The sequence below is a fragment of the Mercenaria mercenaria genome, chromosome 17 (genome assembly GCF_021730395.1).
Source record: "Mercenaria mercenaria strain notata chromosome 17, MADL_Memer_1, whole genome shotgun sequence".
Taxonomy (NCBI): Eukaryota; Metazoa; Mollusca; class Bivalvia; order Venerida; family Veneridae; genus Mercenaria; species Mercenaria mercenaria.
Genome location: NC_069377.1, coordinates 13295068 through 13319587, shown reverse-complemented (window position 1 = coordinate 13319587; position 24520 = coordinate 13295068). Strand labels below are relative to the sequence as shown.

Genomic DNA, 24520 nt, shown 5'->3' with positions numbered 1-24520 from the left:
GTTCTGTCATCTTTGATACAAATGAGATATCAGTTGGTTTACAGGGTTCGTATCCATCTTCATGTAGAACGGTAGACAGTAAAGAGGGCAAACGAGCACTTAGATTTGTCTTTTTCAGTCTGGATGTCCGTCCATCTGAATTTCTGTTGTGCGTGTCGCTAAAAGTATTTCAGTTTTGACCCAGAGTCATAGTCATCAAATGTCATAGGATTGTTACTCAGCATGTGAAGGTTTGTTTGGGATTTCAATAAATGAGACCAGAGTTGTGGTCCTTGATGTAGTCAAAATTATGTTTAATTTCCTAAAAAAGTTTGTTATCTCTAAAGGTATTTGACTTAGGATCATGAAACATTACAACAATGTTATTCAGTATGTGCTGTTGTGCACTTTGGGTTTCATTTAGGATTTCAGTTGATCAGGCCTGAGTTAATGCCCTTGATGTATACATAATGGGTCGAAATGTTTCTATTTCCCCCTTCCCCACCTTAAAGACGTTTTTTTTACTCTTTCAGTTTTGTATAGGGTTTCTTGACATGAATGATGTTTTGTAGTATTCTTTAGAATTCAGTCATGTCCTCTGCTGTGGTTTTGTGTCGGAAACTTTTTAGCTCGACTATTCGAAGAATAAGTAGAGCTATCCTACTCACCACGGCGTCGGCGTCGGCGTCACACCCTGGTTAAGTTTTTCGTACCAGTCCACATTTTGACAAAGTCTTTTGAGATAAAGCTTTGAAACTTTCAACACTTGTTTACCATCACCATGTCCAGTTATAGGCAAGAGTACATAACTCTGTCAAGCATTTTGACTGAATTATGGCCCCTTTTGACTTAGAAATCTTGGTTAAGTTTTTCGTACCAGTTCATATTTTGACAAAGTCTTTTGAGAAAAAGCTTTGAAACTTTCAACACTTGTTTACCATCACCATGTCCAGTTGTTGGCAAGAGTACATAACTCCATCAAGCATTTTGGTTGAATTATGGCCCCTTTTTGACTTAGAAATCTTGGTTAAGTTTTTCGTACCAGTCCACATTTTGACAAAGTCTTTTGAGATAAAGCTTTGAAACTTTCAACACTTGTTTACCATCACAATGTCCAGTTGTAGGCAAGAGTAAATAACTCCATCAAGCATTTTGACTGAATTATGGTCCCTTTTGACTTAGAAATCTTGGTTAAGTTTTTCGTACCAGTTTATATTTTGTGTAAAGTGTTTGACATATGGCTTTGAAACTTTTATATCTTGTTCAGTATAATAGTCTCTATCAATAGGCAAGAGTACGTAACTCTCTCGTCTTTTTTGGCTGAATTATGGCCCTTTTTGAACTTGGAAATTGTTTTGTTTTATATATGTCCATGTTTTGTCAAGACTATTTGACATTTTGGCTTTTAAACTTTAAACACTTGTTTATCATTATGATTTCCATCTGTAGGCAAGAGTACATAACTCTGACAACTATTTTGACTGAATTATGGCCCTTTTTGGACTTTGAAATTTGTTCAGTTTTTTTTAACAAGTCAGCGTTTTGTCAAAACTATTTGAACTGTGGCTTTGAAACTTTTAACACTAGTTTATCAACATGATTTCCATCTGTAGGCAAGAGTACATAACTCTGTCAACTATTTTGACTGAATTATGGCCCTTTTTGGACTTGGAAATTAGTTAAATTTTTCATATAAGTCCATGTTTTGCCAGACATATAACTTAACATATTTGCCATCATGGTCACACATTGCCAGTTAGTGCAAGACTAATCGAAATCCACAAATACAGGAACATTTTTTGTTTATCCATTTTTTTGTTTAGTCTGAAAAACTATGGAAATATTTTGACCCCATTCTTCAATCAATTCTTCGAATAGTCGAGCGCGCTGTCATCCGACAGCTCTTGTTTTTTGCCCTTTGGAACTTTGTCAGTTATCAGAGAATTACAGTGTTGGTAAACTCGTAAGAAAACTGCAAGAAATTTTATTCACAAATAAGTAAGAATATAGTAATTTTAAGAAAAATTGATAGAAGGGTTGAAGGTTTTACACTTATTCAATTTCTGTTGTTTGCAGTGAGACAGGGGTAAAGGTATGGCAGGCAAGAAGTGTGAATAGCGACCTGTCACCTGTGTTGTCTTCCTGAACAACCATCTGCCAACCAGCATTGCTTTGACACACAAGCATTATAGCATTTTTTATTGTCTCAGTAATATATCCTATAGGTAGAATAGCTTGAAAACGTTTTGCTGTTTTCATATCACTGTTAGGCACATGAAAATAGTAATACCCAAAGCTTAACATTTCATATCCACATGCCTTTGAGGCCTGTAGTGATGTTTTAATTGCTCAGTATTTCATTGGTTTTTTAGCTCACCTAAGCACAAAGTGCTCATGGTGAGGTATTGTGATCAGGCTGTGTCCATTGTCAGTCCGTCGTTAAAATAATTTTACACAAATGGTCCTTGTGTGACCTTCTACCAAGATTGTTCAAATTATTTTGATTTGTCAAAAAACATGGCCGCCAGAGGGCATGGTCACTTTTCCCTATATGTATATAGTGGAAACTTTAAAAATCTTCTTGTGTGAAACTGCTAGCCCGATTTTAGAATAATTTTACACAAATGGTCCTTGTGTGACCCTCTACTAAGATTGTTCAAATTATTTGGATTCGTCAAAAAACATGGCTGCCAGAGGGCGTGGTCACTTTTCCCTATATGTATATAGTGGAAACTTTAAAAATCTTCTTGTTTGAAACTGCTAGCCCAATTTTAGAATAATTTTGCACAAATGGTTCTTGTGTGACTCTCTTCCAAGATTATTCAAATTATTCGGATTCGTCAAAAAACATGGCTGCCAGGGGGTGTGGTCACTTTTCTTCTCTGAATCAATAATAGCTAGAGCATTGATATTTGGTGTGTGATATCAAATTTGTAATGTCTACAGTAATTGTTCAAATTATTGCCCTAGGTTCAAAAGTGTTTGTGACATGTATATAATATAGGCTAACATAGAAGAAACCTTACTCTGTACTTATACAAACAAACTAAAGTCTTGAAGCCTTGTACACAGGTGAGCGCTTAAGGGTCAATGACCCTCTTGTTTTACATTTAAAGTGTTGAAAATGAAAATAAAGTTATTTCTGGGTAATTTGCCAGAATGTCGGGCATTAGGGTATTTCCCTTGACTTTGGGTAATAACCTGTGTAATTGCCAATAGTGTTAAGATAAAGCTTTCAAGCAGCTCGTTCGCACTTTCTAGACGAAAAAAAATTTCTCTCAAAAATCAATACAATAAGGGTACTTGGTACAGACTTCTTGACATATGATTTTTGCAGGTTATTTTAACTAAAAATATTGTGCAAAAGGAAGTAAACGTTTTTGAAATAAACAAGAAAATCCAAATTCCTCGTGCCATTTTACCAATATCTAACACATATTTTCACTCACTGACTATTTTTAGTGCTCATATATAATTCTACGCCATACCTTGTGGAAATTAACATGTTAAAAAGTTTTGCTCTAGCTGTGGGCGAGTGGCTTTAACCCTTAGCCTGCTAGCGGCAGATGATTCTGCCTTTGCAACCAGTGTAGACCAAGATCAGCCTGCACATCCGTGCAGTCTGATCATGGTCTGCACTGTTCGCTATTCAGTCAGTGAAAATCCCTTTGAATAATAAGTGGTACTGTCCAAATTGAAAGATGGACCAGTCCATTACAGAAATATAGCGGGGTAAGGGTTAAAGCATGTAAAGTGTAAGGGAAATAAGAATAAGATTTAGACTGATTTCATTGCCTTTTCATCATTTGGTGGTGCTGCTAATCACTTAAGTAATATTTAGATATGCCATTACAATGCAATATTTTGTCCACAGGTTCTACTGATTGCTTTATATTAATACATAAATTTTCATTCTCTGCCTAGCTAGTCCCATAATTCATGAGCCAGTGTTATGTAAATGAGTTTGTAGACCAGTCTCGGTATGCAAACTTGTCATTGGTTGATTTCAAAATTGAGCTCCGGATCAACCAGTCAGATGCTCAAGTTTTGGGACTGGTCTCCAAACTCCTAATTCATAATCTCGGACCCATGTCTTCAGTGTTGTAATTGTATCGGACAATCGTGTTAATGTTACTTGACGTAGAATCAGACATTTAAGCAATGTTTTATTGTTGTTTTTTTTTCCATAAGGTTTATATATAACATATTACCTGCCTATTAGAAAGTCTTGCTCAATCATGGCTATATGTCAATGTTCGCTGTAGAGTTATTGCCCTTTTCAGCTCTCACATTTCTAAACTACCCATAGTTCCATTGTTTCATTGTTTGTAGTCTGTATGAATTAAAGTAAATCACCAATCACTCAAGGTTAATAGGGGATAAACAAAATTCCAAGTTATCAAATATTTCAGTGCTCTCAAAGGAAGTGGGCTGGTACCAAATGAATTGCTTGTGTGAGCTCGGATGTTCGTGAAAGTCGTGGTCCGCTGTAACTCAGTTATATTCCACTGCTATAGCCCATATGTCAAGACTGGTCATTTTTGCTTACTGTTAAATAATATTTGAATACTTAATGGGTTTGGCAATGCAACCTTATGTCAGAATAAAGAAATCAAATATCATTTTTTTTTTTTAAATGCAAAATATGTGGGCTAAGTACATAAATAAATTACTTGTGCAAAAGTTGTTGATTTGATACTGTTTTTAGAGATTATATTGTAAGATACTGTTGTTTATAAATAAAACCCATGTAAAAATGATAACAAATCCAAGGGAGACAATTAAGTCACTACTGTTACAGTGTATGTTGTCTTTAAAAAAAAAAAATTATATTGTTGCCCCCTGTTTATCGCTAGTGCTCAGAGCTTGTTAACACGTTGTTATAACCATTATGTACATAAGAAATTAACATTTTATTATTGTTCATGTACATAAGATGGATTATAACGGAGTTAAAGCTTACAGGCATTTGTTGCTGTTGTTAGAAAAGTCCCACTACCACATCTGAATTACTATAAAATGATAAAAATTTTGTTGTTGTACCGTGATCATTAGCTTGTTTGTAGAAGATTCAAATATACAGTTGTATGTTTTAGATAGTGTTGGTACCTATATGACAATACACTTGCATTTAAGTTTTAGAAAGCGCTGGTTCCTATATTATTATGGACTTTTGTTCAAGGAAAAACTGGTTCCTATAGTACAGTAGACTTGCAAATGCAGAATCGAGTTTTTAAAGTTTGGTAATTTGCAGGTGCTTTTTAAAGTTTGGTAATTTTAATTGAGAAGGAAATTAAATGTAATGTTGCGAAATGAAAAAAAGTTGCGGGTCACATTAGAAATGTTGTATATGTTGTTGATTGGCTTTACTTGTTTTGCCTTTTAATCAATATTGTAAAATCATTGTTATTGGTTGGTGAATAATTTTAATGGATTGCATTTTAATGTCATTCCATAAAACTAAATTCCAGCAAGCATATACATTGCTTTTGTGTTATCTTTGGAATTTAGAGAAACTCAACTAAATCAGGTTCCCACAAATCACGTCCCCAGTAATCATGTCCCCTTTAATCACGTCCCCACTAATCAGCGATCTTGGCCAACCCCATGAAAGACAGTGCCAACAAAATTAACTGATTCTGCAGTATTGTATTGGTTTTGTTTTTTAGGCATCTTCTAGTTAATATTTCATTTCTAAGACCAAACAGTAAAAATATGGCAACAATAGACGGAATTGTCAAGAATTAGCACATGTGGACATGATATCACTGGTTTTCATCTTTAATTTTTTTTCTTGGTATATTTCTATTTATCGCTTTGTTATGTGTTTTATTACTATTTATTTGCCAGTGATTGTAATGTTAGAATGTTGCTGGAAGTTGTTTTTTTTTTATTGCTTTACCATGTTTTTCATTACATTTGTTTTACTTTTTTTTAGCCAGCGGTTGTAGATACAATATGGCGACAGAAGACTGCAGAAATGACAGTACAAGCTAGCAAAAAAAAATTGAACTTTTCTTAATCTTGTTTCTTTAGAAACTGTAATGCTTAGCTTTGATTTAAAGTTTTTCGTATTATTTGCCAGTAATCATACAGGTATATTATAGTGAAAAGAACATGAAAATGATGGTGCCAGCAACAGATAACTAAACTTTTGATATTGTTGCTCTTGATGTTGTATTGGCTTATCTTTATTTTTAAAGTGTTCTATATTTATTTATTTTGCCAGTGATCATACAGTTAGAATATGGCGACAAAAGACAGGATCACAAGAATTAGCAACAGACGGGAATGATTGGGCCAGCTAGCGGCAACTTGAAACTGCAAATCTATATTTATCTACATGTTGTTCGCATGGGCATTTTATATTGTACATGGCTAGAAGTGTGATATTTATAGCATGTAGTCCATTGGTTGGTTGTTTTTCATTGATTTCATAATTGTTTTATGAGCATTGCATTGTTAATTTGATGCAAAAATCTTAGCCAAAATTAAATCCATTTCATAATTGTTGCAATACTTTTTTTTTTGTAATAGTTTTGTGCCTTTTGTCAAAAAAAGTTTAAGTAAATTTGTCTACAGAATGAATTTCTGTCTTCCTGTTACGTTAAGTCAAATTTTCAGATACTACAAAGTGTGTAATACTATGATTTTTGCAGATTCAATGTGGATATATTATCAGAATTTCAAGACCAACTTTGTAACCTTATACAATCTACAGTCTTAAGTAATCCATAAATTTCCTTCCAGTCTAACTTTGAATCCAGCAAGAAAATTGGTAACCTATAGTCAGATCAACTATACTATTTTGTATAACCATGGAAACATAATGGCTGTTGCTATTTTTGTACGAATTTCTTAATGTTCATAGCTTTCTAATCGTGTGTGTCAATTTCGAAAAAAAAATTTAGGTCATTGAATTATTTTAAAGTGAACTATTAAGCAGAAATAACAATGTTGCCTTTCCTTTTATACAGATTCTCTCAGACTTGTTAATTTCATATTAAGGAAAGTCTTACATGCAATATTATCAGCTAATTGATTTACCAGAACACAAAAAGTATTGCTGTATGGTAAAGGCTTGTCTTTTGAAGCAATATTACGTGTACTCGACTTGGGAGAGAAAAAAAAATTCCCATAATCCTTAGCAGAAACTAAAACATTCTCTAGACTTTGCTTCCTGCAGAGATTCAATTAATGATTATTTTAATGGAGTATATTTCTGTTAATGGAATATTAAGCAAGATCAGTTTGTAATGTGATCAATATTTATTTCTGTCATAGGTTAATGAACGTTAAGTAATTCATTGGGATTATTTGTCTGTTTGCTGTTCAGTTATTATTTTCTGGCAGTAAAATGTATAGTAGAATATGCATTCTAAATCATTACCAATGAATGCTTCAGTAAATAGATATGTCAGTTTGGGCCTTCATGGCTGAGTGGTTCAGGTCGCTTTCTTTGAACCACTCGCCCTTCACCTGTTTGGGTGGGGGTAAGTCAGGTCAAGTAATATTTATTTTTTAAAGTCGGGAATAAATATCACTGGTACATAGTACACAGAAAACACAAGCTCTGAAGAGCTTTTAAAGCTGGGTAATGCTCAGGTTATGTACAGAAGTAATCCAGCTCTGCTGGCTTCTCTACCCAGGTGCCTGTCCTTGCCTGAAATTATGCCTAGAATGACATGTGGGGTCTTCCTTCACTATTAAAGCTGGAAAGTTGCCATGTGACCGCAATTATGCCAGTGTGGCTTTAATACCATCAAATAAATATATATAAATTAGATCAGCATTTTTGACAATGGTTTTAAGCATGCCCCTGTCCACTGTTTTGCTTTAGCACATCAGGCATATTTACAACAAAAGATTTTTCACCAAGCACAAGTAAAGCCTTGTATTGTTGAAAACCAAACGTAAAAGATAAGTTTGGAGACCAGTCTTGATATTCTTCTCTGCCATTGGTCAATTTCAAGATACTATATATAAACAACCAATCAGATGCTTTAATTTTTAGACTAGTTTACAAAAACAGTCAGATTTCTCTGTGATTTATCTTCATTTATATTACAGTTTTAAGCTTTAGTTCCAACCAGTTTCATTGACTTGTAATGACCATACTGTTGTGATAAGATTGTGATAGAAAATTAGTGTATATATTTCAATGAAATTTACCCATAGTTGGCAACAGCCAAAGTGACTGACCTGTATGTATATATAACAGACTGTAGCAGTAGTATATGTGAAGGAAAAGAATTTTTGTATCTTTCATTATTTAGTCATATGTTTGTCTCAATCTTGTTCAAAAAGTATAGGGTAGTAATGTCCCCTTAGTTCTATGTTATGTTCGAGTAATACATTTTTGTTCTTTGATCTCATAAATTCTGATTTTATAGAACTACAAAGACTGTAGGAATATTTTTTTTCAATGTTTCATTTCTTGTAGAGTAGGATACATTTATATTTGTGTTATTCTTACGAATATTAAAACTGGTTAAAATATGTATCAGTCAAGAATTATTTTTTTTACCAGTAAACGGCTTGGAAAATGTGTGAATTTGTGGGTAATATTACAATGGCAGTATATACAAAACATACTTTAACGATAGTAAATTATTTATAATTATACTACCAAAGCTTGTTATTACGCTATTATTTCACTGCTTGCAACTATCTTTTCAATATTGACTCGGTGATTTTCTGGGTTTGGTTTTTGTTGTTAATTGAGGTTTCTATTTTCATACTTCGTGTTTACATGTTATTTTAGTAAATCCTTGTTCAAATAATATATCTGGCGGAAGGATTTCCATTATACTATATTAATAGTTACTTGCCACACATAAATACACAAGTCATGTTTAAAACATCAGAATATGGTTTTAAAATGCATATATTAAGTATGTGTGGCAAAACGTTTTAAAACTATAATGATCGGATGCCTCAGACTGAATTGAAATAATGTATGAATTCCTGCATGTGTGTGTACACATAAGGTATGAAATCACAAACTCTGTTGTTGAATTTTTTTATTTCTTTTTAAGACAATAATGCTTATGTTGAAACAGATTCAAAAAATAAAGTGTCATTTGTTTTATTTTTAAGTGCATATTGAAATTTGTCATTGTTTTTGCAGTAAAAGTTTGGCCAGATTCACATTACGCAAGCTTTTGTTTTCATCCTGTATAATATGTCAATGTTTATAACGGCCAGTTCATATTCAAAAAGGCATTATTCACTTTGTACTATCACTATGTTACATTCTTACTTACCCTGATATATACGTTTCTTATTTCCGTAAGCATTGATTTAGTAATTTGTTGAATGGGGATCAGTCTGTAGAATGATACAATCTTATTATAGCTTTTGATATATCCCAGAATTAGCTAAATTAGCCGTGTACTTAAAAGCAGTGTAAGTCAGTACAGATTAATCTGACTGCCATTAAATAATCAATATATTAGCATGTAGTATTTTCAAATATAACAGCCATGTCTTTAATAAGTTACGAAAACAAGTTGTTAGGAGTAAATCTGGAGGTCCATTGTTGACAATATGCATGAATTTATGTCTTAGTACATTCCTGTTTCGTATTGCTTCTACCACTCTGTTGGCCTTCATCACCATAATAATACATCGATATGGCTTCAGCAATAATACATCCAATTTATAGGCAAGAAATACTTAGGTTATTAATTTTAACTTAACAGAGTAATTATTCATTGTCCTTAAATACAAGTATGGGTTTTACTCATGCGTGTCGTAACTTTTTTGCCACACACATTTTTTGTTCTTAAATACTTTCCAGATGTTTTACTATGATACAAGTGACAAGTTGAAAGTTGGTCGCCGTGCCGTCGTCCTAGGTCAGTGGTCCTAAAATTGAAACTTGTGACCCTCTAGAGGCCATGTATTTCAGGATCTTCATGAAAATTGGTCAGAATGTTCACTTGATGATATCTAGGTCAAGTTCGAAATGGGTCACGTGCCTCAAAAACTAGGTCAGTAGGTCTAAAAATAGAAAAACCTTGTGACCTCTCTGAGGCCATATATTTCACAAGATCTTCATGAAAATTGGTCAGAACGTTCACCTTGATGATATCTAGGTCAAGTTCGAAACTGGGTCACGTGCCTTCAAAAACTAGGTCAGTAGGTCAAAAATAGAAAAACCTTGTGACCTCTCTAGAGGCCATATATTTCCAGGGATCTTATGAAAGTTGGTCGAAGTTCACCTGATGATATCTAGGTCAAGTTCGAAACTGGGTCACATGCCTTCAAAAACTAGGTCAGTAGGTCAAATAATAGAAAAACCTTTTGACCTTCTCTAAAGGCCATATTTTCATGGATCTTCATGAAAGTTGGTCTGAATGTTCATCCTGATGATATCTAGGCCAAGTTCGAAACTGGGTCACGTGCGTCAAAAACTAGGTCAGTAGGTCTAAAAATAGAAAAACCTTGTGACCTTTCTAGAGGCCATATTTTCAAAATCTCATGAAAATTGGTCAGAATGTTCATCTGATGATATCTAGGTCAAGTTCGAAAGTGGGTCACGTGCCTCAAAAACTAGGTCAGAGGTCAAATAATAGAAAAACTTGTGACCTCTCTAGAGGCCATATTTTTCATGGATCTGTATGAAAGTTGGTCGAATGTTTATCTTGGATGATATCTAGGTCAAGTTCGAAATGGGTCATGACCCTTTCAAAAACTAGGTCAGTAGTCAAATAATAGAAAAAACTTGTGACCTCTCTAAGCCATATTTAATGGATCTTCATGAAAATTGGTCAGAATTTTTATCTTGATAATATCTAGGTCAAGTTCAAAACTGGGTCACATGAGCTAAAACACTAGGTCACTATGTCAAATAATAGAAAAAACGACGTCATACTCAAAACTGGATCATGTGGGAAGAGGTGAGCGATTCAGGACCATCATGGCCCTCTTGTTATATAAGCTATCTTAATTGTCATTAGCGTGGCTTTATATAACCTTTCATTTTCAAAGCAGTACAGAAAATGAATTCTATTCAAGTCGTACATCTTGTTTACGACACAACCAAGGTGGTTTCAAGTAATCTTACATAAGGTTGTGCCTTTGAAATATCTGGTGGGGTGGGGGTTAGAAAGGTGGGAGGGGGATAAAGGCTTGACTTTGACACCATATAGGCTGATAGTTCCTATTATATATCTTGGCCTAAATTGTATCACTTACACCTTACATTGTTGCATTAAGCAAAATATTAATCTCCTACTGAAATATGTTTGTCATTTTGTCTGGAATTAATTTCCCATTTCCAGATTGATAAATGTTGGTCATAATAATTGATAAAAAATGACAGCTTATCAGTTCCCTTCATGAAAAACAAATATGTTTCCTTGGTTACTGTGTGTAAAGTCTAGTTATCAATTTTGGTGTTGTCATTTTTCTATCACAGTGTAATTTCAGGAGTTCATTTTCATGTCAGCTTGATATTAGGTGTCACAAAAGCTTGAAAAATTTAATCACAGTGTCTTGCTGAACTCTGGATGACAATCCCACTGACAGTTCTTTGTTAAAAAGTCATTTAGGGTCTATGAAATGGTGTGATTCTGGTCCACAACTTGAGCCGCCTTTTCCGAATGTTTGTCAAGAATTTGTATCTTCTGGATAGTGAGAGTGACATAATGTTGACTTATACCACACCCTCTTTGTTGACTTGCTGGAAGGGGAAAAAAAGTCAAGACACCTCATTTGTTAAGAAGAAACAGGAAGAATTTTGTTGTTTCAAACACTTTTAGGTACTAGCTAATCTGAATGTTGTTAACATTTCCTGTAGGTTGTAAAACTGGTATGCTAAATAAGAAATCGCTGACACAGCAATTTTAATACTGTAAAATCATTTAATTTCGTGGGCATGAAATTTCATGGTTTTGGCCAACACAGCAATTTCGTGGGGATATGAATTCGTGGATTTCAACTTTTGAACATAAACTGAATGGGAATTTAAGTTGTTCGTTGGGATTAAATTTCGTAGATTGACTTAACCACAAAATCCACGAAAATTAGTCCCTCAGGAATATTAATGATTTCACATTAAAAAATGGAAATGATTTTCTGTCCGATATTACAATAATACAGACATTTAAGTTGACTGTACTTATTTTGGTATCAGTGTTTAATCTCTTGGAGATTTATTGGGAAATGTTTGTAATATACTCTGTTGTGGAACTGTTTGAAGTCCTTATGAAAAATTTAATACCTGTCTCTAAATATTAATGTGTTCATCTATAAAAACTTGAGATCTCAATAGCCTTTGTTATTAAAGAAAAAAGATCTATGGTTGCTAGGTAGATCTACTGTCTCCAGAATTATCTTGACTTAAAAGCATGCAGTGTCTCTCTGTGTAGTTGTTGAATGCCTTTTATAAAAGTCATGGATTTCAAACAAATTGCTGTTACAATTTTTGCATAATCCATTAACTAAACGCAAGTTCCTCTTAGACAAATACTCTGTACATAGTTGACATTCCCAATAGGGGTGCCTGTTATAACTTTTGTGAAATGCACAATTTTGAGCCACCTTGTTAAATGAGGCATTTTTCACACAGGGACAAAGAATTTTATGTAATGTCCATTTGATAAAATTTATTTCTGATAATTATTGCCAAGCTAAAAATTGCCAAAAATGGATTTTTTTTCTCAGTGATTTACAGTAAAGGTCAAGAGATGTAACAGTGTTGCTTCTTCAATAATGTTGCTGCAATAGTCCTGAATTAATAAATTATGTTGCTGTTGTACTATTACTAAATAATGTTGCTGTCACTTATGATTACAGTGAAATTATTCCTATTGATGCGCCATTACAAGTTATTTTTTGCCATAAATTGGTGAAACCATTCTTAAGCTTCAAAATATTTCTGTTTTAGTAATTAACACTGCTGGCTTGATATAGCAGAGTGTTGTTGTTGTTGTAGTAATAGTCAGATTTTAACTGTGATTGTTTAATCCTGTATTCAGGAGTGTATATCTATTATCACTTTTGCCTAACCTGGAATGAACAGTATTCTACAGAAAAATTCTATCTAGTTAAGAACTACTTGGGCCCTTACCACGGAACTGTTGCATCCACGTCCTCTTTTATGTACAGATACAATAGTTTTACGGTGAGATTCTGTTTTGACATGCAAACTTAGACCACCTGTTGGTTGCTAGTGAAAGTTGGTTCACAGTTAGGTAAGAGTGATAATAGAGAGTAGCCTGTTATTGTTGAAGTTAGGTAAATATTGTCTCATAAGTTGTTGTTTGTTTTGTTGTCGAGGTTGTTTATTTAGTTGAATGATAAAATTCTTGTTTAGAAATATGCTCTCTCGGTAAGATTATCACAATCAATTGTACTTGCTTTATTTGAATCTATGTTAGAGTTCTAAGTTAAAACTTATTAAGGGAATGATGTTCATATTTTATTTAAACAAAGGGACCTCTCTAAGAAAATATTTTGAATATATACAATATATAAGCTTGCTGGAATTTCCCCCTAAAGACCTAAATTAAGCATTAAGTTTTTGTCTTTGATCTAAAACAAAATTAGCAGGGTAATATATGATATTAAGTAGATGTTAATAAATGGGTCTGTATTTTACATATGGGTGGTTTATAGCCGTTCCTTCATCAGCAAATTTCATAGAAAATGTCCATGTACCAGCAAATATTAGCCAATATATATTTTCAGTTCATTGATGAAATACTTGCTTAAAATGGACCACATTAGTTAGTTAAGCAAAGTATGTGCCAGAATTGAACATTTTTATTTCAATTGATTATCATTCCAAATATTATTTTTTTAAATATCGGATAAGCATTTTTTTCAGAAAACATTCCAAAAGTACATCAGACAGGGATTCTGGTTTCATTCCAAAAAACAATCGATAGAATTCTTGTGTAATTCGTTGTATCCATCTTGTAACAACAAGAAATGACATGATTTGGTCATAAGATTTCTCATTAATTCCTTCAGATCATTTTCATTTCTTGACTAATCACCTATATCACAAAGGTAATCTTTAGATGGAATAGAAAGAATCAGTTAATTGGGAATTCAGAGCCTTTTACTAAGCATAAGGTAAAACAGTTTTCAGTAGGCTGTGTTATGTTAGGAAATGCAGACAAAATTTCACACCTTGCTATGTTTGGCAAAGACCGACAAATTTCCCCCCTTTTGGTGGTTCAAATACTATAACTGTTCTGAAAAAAGGATTATCTTCAGTTAATATATAAAGAATATAAAAGTGTTTGCGTTGGTTAAATTTAGCAGGGAGGGTTGGGAGAAGCATTTGTCCTGAATTTGTTATATAGTATTGTTGTCTGGGACCAAATGTACGTTTGTTCTGTAGTAATTGTTAATTTATGAATAATATTTGTTGAATATACTGCTTTGTTTAAATTTTTATGTAATATTCTGTACATAGTAATGGACTTGTTTTATACAAACTGTAAATGTTTTGTTTTGTTTAACACTGAATAAGTATATATATAAGTTAGTGTAAGCGTTTTTCTCAGTGAAGGGTTATAAAACTGACAGCATGTGTAGAAAAATTTGCAAAAGATTTTACTATAGATTGGTAAAGACGGTGTTATGAGATTAAAAAAATAAAATTTAAAATTTATTGCAAGATAACTTAGTTTATGAAAATTGGAACAATAAAGGTTACATTTTAAGTCCAGCAGCATGTAACATACAGCTAGTCTGGGTTCATAGAAATCAAACCAGTCTACTAATTTAAGAGACTTCTGTGGCCATGTGGTTAAGCCTTCTGGCTTGGAGTCCCTTACCCCTTACCAAGGTGGGTTCAAAACCTGGTTAGGGATGTAGAATATTACATGTGAGGAAGCCATCTCTCTGGCTTACAGAAGGTCAGTGATTATATCCAGGTGCCTGCCCATACCTGAAACAATGCCTGTACGGTCTTCCTTCACCATTAAAAGTGGGAAAGTTTGCCATATATGACCTACATTGTTTCAGTGCCACTTTCAACCCAACAAATACAAGAAAATAAAGCCTTCTGTTAAGTTAAATACAGATTTCATCACATTGTCATATTACTTGATAATGAGAAAAAAATGTAAACCAGTTTTCATGTTTTTCCTCTTGACGCATGGAAAATAATATTTAAGATTACCGTAATTACAGATACATGTAATTGAGAATATGCATTCTCTTCCCCTGACGTCAGACTCGTCAGTCTATTACAAGGAGCAAATTAAGGGGAAAAAATGGAAAAAAAGTATTTTTTCTACTCGTACAGTAGCAGTAGTATAACTCGACACTAGAGAAAAACTGCGCAGTAAGCGAACTTGTATTCTTTGCTGGCTTTTGTTAAATCATTAATTAATTACTACAATGCATTGCCATTTTATAACTAACCAGCAGGGATGTTTTTTGTTAATTTATTTTACAGCTGTTCATATTTTATATGTGGACATTCATTATAACAAGCACTAAGTAACAAAAAAAAATAAACCATCTATTTTCATAATGAGTTTGTGATTGTTGTTATTTTTGTCAACATTTCAAATGTTGGAATCCATAGCACATGTATTTTGTGCAGACACGCACACTTATTAGTCCTCTACAGGCGGTAACAGTTACTGTTACAGTTTGATGAAACTTCTCTTGTATTATTGTACATATTTCCACCAAACCATACAAGAGTGGTCAGTCCCAAGCCTCATTGTGCATATTTTTGTCATTTTCTGGTTCAGTGATTTTCAGCAGTTATGGCTCTTGAGTCATCAGATTTTATGATGTTTTGGCCACTTCTCTTGTGCGGATTTCCACCAAACCCTACAGGAGTCTTACTGTGCAAATTATCAGCATGTGCCAGTTCAGTGATTTTTAGCTCATCTGATTTTTTGAAAAAAAATGATGAGTTATTGTCATCACTTGAGCGGTTGTCGGCGTCGGCGTCGGCGTCTGCGTCGGCGTTGCCTGGTTAAGTTTTATGTTTAGGTCAGCTTTTCTCCTAAACTATTAAAGCTATTGCTTTGAAACTTGGAATACTTGTTCACCATCATAAGCTGACCCTGTATAGCAATAAACATAACTCCGTCTTGCTTTTTGCAAGATTTATGGCCCCTTTTGTACTTAGAAAATATCAGATTTCTTGGTTAAGTTTTATGTTTAGGTCAACTTTTCTCCTAAACTATCAAAGCTATTGCTTTGAAACTTGGAATACTTGTTCACCATCATAAGCAGACCCTGTACATCAAGAAACATAACTCCATCTTGCTTTTTGCAAGATTTATTGCCCCTTTTGGACTTAGAAAATCAGTTTTCTTGGTTAAGTTTTATGTTTAGGTCAGCTTTTATCCTAAACTATCAAAGCTATTGCTTTAAAACTTGCAACACTTGTTCACCATCATAAGTTGACCCTGTTTAGCAAGAAACATAACTCCGTCCTGCTTTTTGCAAGATTTATGGCCCCTTTTGGACTTAGAAAATATCAGATTTCTTGGTTAAGTTTTATGTTTAGGTCAACTTTTTCTCTTAAACTATCAAAGCTATTGCTTTGAAACTTGCAACACTTGTTCACCATCATAAGCTGACCCTGTACAGCAAGCAACATAACTCCATCCTGCTTTTTACAATAATTATTGCCCCTTTTGGACTTAGAAAATCATTTTCTTGGTTGAGTATTATGTTTAAGTCAACTTTTATCATAAACTATCAAAGCTATTGCTTTAAAACTTGCAACAGTTTTTCACCATCATAAGTGGACACTGTACATCAAGAAACATAACTCTATCCTGCTTTTTGCGAGAATGATGGCCCTTTTTAGACTTAGAAAATCATGGGTAGGACAATATTTCTATTACACAAAAAAAATCAGATGAGCGTCAGCACCCGCAAGGCGGTGCTCTTGTTTTTAGGAGTTATAGTCCTTTATTTGTCAAATAAAATTTTATAATATGTTGGCAAGTTAAGGACAGGTCACAGAAGTTCCACACACCTTGGAAGAGTTATCTGAGTGTCAAGCCCAGGTTATGTTCAGATTCAGTAATTTTTACCATAGTTATGGTCCTTGATTTGTCATGTTTTATGGTGTTTACACTGCTGTGTACAGTTAGGCTGAATTTCACCAAACATCAGGAATGATTAGTGTGAAGCGTAGTTGTGCACATTATCGTTATGGTCTGATTAAATGATTTTCAGCAATCAATGATCTTTACTACTTCGTCCACTAATGGTTCAAATTCTACCTAACTTCATAGGAGTTATCACTGACAAGCTTAGTTGTGTATATCGTTGGAATGTTTTGTTTCATTGATTTTCCCTGGGGTTATGGCACTTAAATTTATTGATGTTCCATTGAGTAATGGCACTTAATTTTATTGATTTTCCCCTCCCCTCACTCCAAAAATAGTAGGTGCAGTTAGATATACCCTTGTCCATACGTCCGTCCGTCAATCCGAATTGTTGTCGTTCATAACTCAAAACCTATTTGACATACAGTCATGGGACCATTATAAGAATATTATTCAGCTGCACGTACACAATTTCACTCATCAGGACTGGAGTTATGTCCTCTGTTAAAGACGCACGATTCTCAAAACATACCTGAGTAAGGGGCCGAGTGGTTAAGGTCGCTGACTTCAGATCACTTGCCCCTCATTAATGTGGGTTCGAGCCTCACTCATGGCGTTGAATTCTCCAAGTAGCCATCAGGCCGGCTGACGGAATGTCGGTGATTCTACCCAGGTGCCCGCTCATGATGAAATAATGCACGGAGGGGCACCTGGGGTCTTCCTCCACCATCAGAGCTGGAAGTCTTATGACCTATAAATGTGTCTGTGCTACGTTCAATCCAACAAATAAATAAATAATATTGACCTGAGTAATGGAAACAATAGGAATGTTGCCCAGCATGTGAAGTTGTGCATCTAGGTTTTTACTCTCTGACTGAGTTTCTTCTTCCTGTGTCCCTTGTGTTTGTAATATCCATAATACCCATCTTCCACTCGCACTCTAACCCAAGGTAATATAAAGTTTACTTAATCTTGCATTGTCAACAAGTAAGTGACAGTAAGAGGGTAAAACCAGTGTCCTATGGACACGCATCTAGTTTCTGTGTAATAAAAAATATCTGGATAAAGTTGTAAATACAGCTGATATTAGTCTAAACAAAGCTAACATGAGACCGTACCGGTCGCATCGCTCGCACATCGTATATTGAGAGAATTTGACGGACCTGTCTAATTTGTACGGCGAGTTACTAGGAGTATCCGGACAACGCTTTGGAAAATTCAAGACCCCATATTTTAATAATTTATTTGCAATTAACAGAGTTCATATACACGGCGACTAGTCATTTCAAAACACTGAAATAATATATATTTTGTTAAAAGCTAGTCCGGAACAATGGCCGATCGAGGTCTAATTTTCATGAATACTGCTGTACATGTGTATGGTGGTGTTTTTCTGCCACGAGATAGCCAGGTATAGCTATCACGACTCTTTTGTAAACTTTGCAGGAAATTTGTGCATTTTTCTGAAGACGTTTCAGCAATAAATGATAAGTTCAAGATATTTTAATCTAGATTTCCCGAAAATGTTTTAGCGCAAAACTTCGCCGGGATTGATGCTTGTAACTGCCATTCGAGATATTTGGTAACTACATGTCATGATTATGATGATATTTTAAACTGTACAGCAGAGTTATCCTTTTTTTCTGAAAACATTTTTTCGCAATAAATTATGTTTTCTATATTTGCTTCATATTTCCAGAAAAACTTTAGGCTATTAAGATAGCTTTTCAGAAAAGTTAGAAATATCAAGATAATTTCTGACAACACCGAAGTAACTATCTAGCTAGTGAATGGCAGGTCTGGGCTCTTACACAACAGTACCTAGCTATCTCGTGGCAGAAATATGCCACTATACATAGGTTTATACCTTATTCGGCAAAATGATAAAGGAGCACAAACAATTTCACTTTTTATTGCCACATAAGTGTTTTTAACCCTTACCCTGCTTTTCTATAATGAACTTGTCCATCTTTCAGTTTGGAAAGTACCATTAACTGTTGACAGGGTAGCTTACCAAAAAGATGCTGACTGAATGGCGAACAGTGCAGATTATGTTCAGACTGCACGGATGTGCAGGCCGATCATGATCTACACTGGTCATATCGTGTCCAGCATGATAAGGGTTAAATAGAACAATATTACTCCAACCTTAAAATTTTCTAGAATCAAACGTTTGCAAACAATGTATAATTCTGGCATTTCTGTCATAAAAACAACTTTTAATTAAATAACAACATTCTGTAAAATTAGATAAAAATCAACAAAAGAAAAACTGTAACACAGAGTATACTTCTCAAGCGGTGATAGCGTAGACGTAGACTAGTACAGTCCGTGTATGGTAACATCGGAGTGAGGTCACGTTTGTTTATGTTTTCTGGACTTATAAACTAACAAAATAGGTAAAGCAGCTTACATAAACACTAATATTGGGTATATTTTATTGCAACACCTCTGACAGTCCCGGTAGCTCAGTGGTAAAGCATTGGTGTTTGAAATATCGAATTTTGCGGACCGTAATTTTGAATCGAGGCTTTTTTATTTTTTTGTTTCTTTCAGGGTAACCACCATAATCATTCATTTCTCCTGGAATATATTAGTATATTTAGATAGACATATTATTGAATTAATTTCTGTTTAAAGAGGACCAGGCATCAGCTCTGTGTAAACACATCGTATTATGAATGCATAGTCACGAAAACACTCGAAAATTTCGTGCAGGTTAAATTCCTCTCCATGAAGATAAAGTGCGAAGAAAAACCACGATCTGTATCGGCTTTGAAGATAATCTGATATACAGGAAAGAAGAGAACCTTGAGCTTACCTGCATATGTTGTACCCTGCAAATAAAGCATCTATATTCTAATTTAAATTTTACTTCCGCCTCAGATTTAAAATAAAAGCTTAACCTAGTTGTGCATATCATCCGTAGCACATGTGTGAAGTTTGGTGTGAATCTGTACAGAGGCATCAGAGGAGTTGCATGGATAAACTTAAGGACAGACAGACAGAGAGCACTAAAATTCTTATACTGAACAGTGTTTCTCTTTGCAAAAAAGACGTGGACGCCTCGGACATGTTGACTACATTAATACTGGCAATAAGCTTTCCAGTTAGTAGTATAATATAAAAGTGTGTACTTAGATAATGATTATCCTCCTGACTTGGACTCGTCCAAATAGTCACTCCGAAGTTATCAGACACGGACTGTAGACGCCCCAGTGCTTATACCAATATCGCTCAAGACTTCAATAAATTGTTCATTATACATTTTTATATATAAATAATAACAAAAAGCCGTTAAAACGATCAATTACGGCTGCCATTGACGGATCCATAATAGCGCTGTGTGCTGTTATGACAAGAAGGCCCTAGACCGGGTACTTCGCAATTGTTGTCGTCAGTAAAAGTCTGCTTATGAAAATTGTCAGTCAGAAGATTCGCCTTTTCAGTACCAGAAAAAAGTTAGGATGCTGCAAGGTGGGAACTGTATTGCTTGACGACACTGTTATAACATTTTGAACGGTTGACGTTTCAAGTACGGAAGGCGTCGGTCGAACCGAGCAGGTAAAAAAAAGAAGGTCAACAGAAAAAGAAAATATGAGATAAAAAGAATATCATATTTGTGGCTTTCCACGTTGATATTTTAGATCTCGTTTAATAAACTCAGAATTTAATTCTCATATTTACATTTTTACAAGAATAAAAAAATGGGGTATGCTTTCAATGAGTATCAGAAAATCAAAATAAAAGGTAAGATATCGATCTTTTCATTTTCAACATCTAAACATTCAACATCTAGAACAGTTAAAAAGGCACGTCTGTAGACATTAATTAAACAGTACTTTGCCGTCGGAGAAAAATGCAGTTCTTGCTTTCATTTAAATTACCCTTAAATCCAGGAAAACTATGGTCGTGTTGAATCATATTTGATCTTTGTCATCAGAATATCAGTTTTAGTTACGATTAAATGTTCTTCTTGAAATTTTGGTGTCGACTTCAGAAAAAAAAAGACGTTGCCATTTTGTGAATGACGTCAGATCGCCCGAGCAATTTCGCACTGATACGGTAAATATATGCGCATGGCCGTCAAAGTCTGGATTACTAGATATATTTAACTTTGCGGCTAATCAATTGAAATTGCTTACCGAGCAGTGCACTTTGAACCAACCCAACTTCTAGAAATTTGTAGTGAGAACAACCATTTACTTTATAATTGTTGAAACTATTTACGTATAGAAAAAGTGACTGTCAACGTTTACTTTGAACAGCGTTTGCTGCAAGTCCTTAGAGTATTGTCAATATCGTTTTACACGATTTAATGATGTTATTTTTTTATCAAGTTCTTCGTGAAACATTTAAAACAACATATTACTACATCAAATCGCCCACGTGTTTTGTTAACAAGCTGAAAGCTGTCCAACAACTCGTTAACGATTTTGTTTTAATAAGGAATCAATGAGACCTCTATAGCTGCATGCATGCTAAATAACAAATAAATATATCAGTAATTGTTCACATTCATTATATTGTATCAAAAAATAGCAAATGCTTTCGAAAACGTGCATGTCTCCGCATACCACTGGGTTAATCAATACGTAATATTCGTTTCCTACGGAATCCTGTTGGGGCCATTTATAATGTCGCCGTCGCGTTTGCGGGGTCGACACACGACAACGCAAAGTGACATAGCGACATTACGAAGTGACACCCGACAATCGCAAACGACGGCGACAATCCCAAACGACAATGTCGCGGTATCCACTTTGAAATGTCGCCTTTCAAAAGCACGATATATCGCGATGTCACTTCGCGTTGTCGAGCGTCGTATCGCATTGTCGCTATGTCACTTCGTATTGTCGCGATGTCACTTCGCGTTGTCGTGTGTCGATCCTGCAAACGCGACGGCGACATTTTCAAACGACATGCGATAATCACAAACGACGCTCGACAACGCGAAGTGACATTTTCCAAATGTCGTATCGTATGTCGCGTGTCGCGGGTTTGGGTGAGGGTCGACGCGCGACAATTCCAAACGATACACGACACGCGAAGTGACACTCGACAATACGAAGCGACATTTTCATAATGTCGTATCGCATGTCGCCCGTCTACCGGTGAAAGGGTAAAATAAAAAGCTGTATTTCCGTACTTTTCCGTACGTAAAATGTCCATGTTTTCATTAACTTCAAATAATTGTAGAATGTTCCAAACACAAGATATTTTAATGAAATAACTTTTATAAATTAAATTCAAACATTGTCTAAACGGATATGTAACTTGTATAATTTTACCGCCGGCGGTTTCGTCGGAGGACCGTCTCAAAATGTATCATTTTTCGTGAAAATATGCATACTTCTTCATATATTAAAAAGAGAGGTGGTCCTTGTCTGAGGAGCCATATCTTCATAACCTGATGTCCGATTTTAATAAATGATACCTTGTTGCAAAGGGCAAGCCAGTACCTAGAGAAAAGAGGCCACGTCAGGTTCGAACCCGGTCGGCTAGGGGTCATGGTCAAAATCCGGTAATATTCTCAAAATATGAACTTGTCAGAGCAGTCAAGACGGTCCTGAAAACCCAAGCACTACCTTCACTGAGTCCAATGACACCATTGGAGCAATTTTCATGGCTCCCCGGGTCGAGTCAGCTTAGTCTTGGCCAGCACCCTAACATATATAACAAAAGTTTGATCATTGTCTGATACATGTCCTTCTTTTTTTAATTATTATTATTGTAATTTATACTGAATTTCAGTTGATAATGACACTATGTTAAATTTTGACCCTTGTTCGAGTCTCTACATCCCAGGTACCTACCTATACCATATATATATATGAATATTTTCGTAGATGACTTGGCTTTACATTGAAGCTGTTTACAAGTCCATATGAGGCCATCAGAGCTCTTGACAGGTATCAGAAAATGATTTTACTTGTTATATACGGTAAGGTGCTGGCAAAGACTAAGCTGACCCGACCCGGGGAGCCGTGAGAATTGCTCCAATGGTGTCATTGGACTCAGTGAAGGTAGTGCTTGGATTTTCAGGACCGTCTTGACTGCTCTGACAAGTTCATATTTTGAGAATATTACCGGAATTTGACCTATGGCCTTGACCCCTAGCCGACCGGGTTCGAACCTGAGGTGGCCCCTTTTCTTTTGGTACTGGCTTGCCCTTTGCAACAAAGTACCATTTATTAAAATCGGACATCAGATTATGAAGATATGTCTCCTCAGACAAGGACCACCCCTCTATTTAATATATGAAGATGTATGCATATTTTCACGAAAACTGATACATTTTGAGACGGTCCTCCGACGAAACCGTCGGCGGTAAAATTATACAAGTTACATATCCGTTTAGATAAGGTTTGAATATAGTTTATAAAAGTTATTATCTTGTGTTTGGAACATTCTACAATTATTTGAAGTTAATGAAAAACACGGACATTTTCCGTACGGAAAAGTACGGAAATACAGCTTTTTACCTTACCCTTTCACCGGTAGACGGGCGACATGCGATACGACATTATATAAATACCATATGGCAGCGTGTGTGACATTGATATTGTCAACCCGAGGGCAGAATGTCACCCGAGGCGATAGCCGAGTGGTGACATTCTGTTCCGAGGGTTGACAATATCAATGTCACACACGCTGCCATATGGTATTTATTTTATTATACCGAACAAAACTAAACACATAAAAAAGTTCTAAAAATGTTTCTGGTTCATTTAATTCAACACTTTCATCTTTAGCGCGGTAATCAGTTGTGTACACACTGAATAGCGACGTCATTACAATATGACACTGTGTACAAGGGACGCAATCATATGGCTAAAAACCTGAAGCAGTTATTGCCCTTATATGACATTCAAAATATCAGCGCGGTCACATGACCTGACAGTCACTTTCGCTTGGTCACGTGTCAGAAAGACTGAAAATGTTTCTGATAGTCAAAATATCTCCTTTTCGGGTAATGGGATTTTACCATTGTAGACAAAAGTGAGGTATAATAATATGAAAATGTCGCTTCGTATTGTCGAGTGTCACTTCGCGTGTCGTGTATCGTTTGGAATTGTCGCGCGTCGACCCTCACCCAAACCCGCGACACGCGACATACGATACGACATTTGGAAAATGTCACTTCGCGTTGTCGAGCGTCGTTTGTGATTATCGCATGTCGTTTGAAAATGTCGCCATCGCGTTTGCAGGGTCGACACACGACAACGCGAAGTGATATCGCGACAATACGAAGTGACATAGCGACAATGCGAAACGACGCTCGACAACACGAAGTGACATCGCGATATATTGTGCTTTTGAAAGGCGACATTTCAAAGTGGATACCGCGACATTGTCGTTTGGGATTGTCGTCGTCGTTTGCGATTGTCGGGTGTCACTTCGTAATGTCGCTATGTCACTTCGCGTTGTCGTGTGTCGACCCCGCAAACGCGACGGCGACATTATAAATGGCCCCAACAGGATTCCGT

The 24520-nt window shown here is 35.3% G+C and overlaps 1 protein-coding gene across 1 annotated transcript in view; it reads left to right on the top strand.

Annotated features, from left to right (window-relative positions):
• LOC123536424 (kinesin-like protein KIF21A) overlaps nucleotides 1–6568 on the top strand; it is a 102932-nt gene extending 96364 nt beyond the window's left edge. The window contains exon 37 of the mRNA XM_053528754.1: nucleotides 6209–6568. Within this exon, the coding sequence (XP_053384729.1) occupies nucleotides 6209–6287 (79 nt within the window). The 3' untranslated portion in view covers nucleotides 6288–6568. The remainder of the gene's footprint in view (nucleotides 1–6208) is intronic.
• Nucleotides 6569–24520: the final 17952 nt, after the last annotated feature.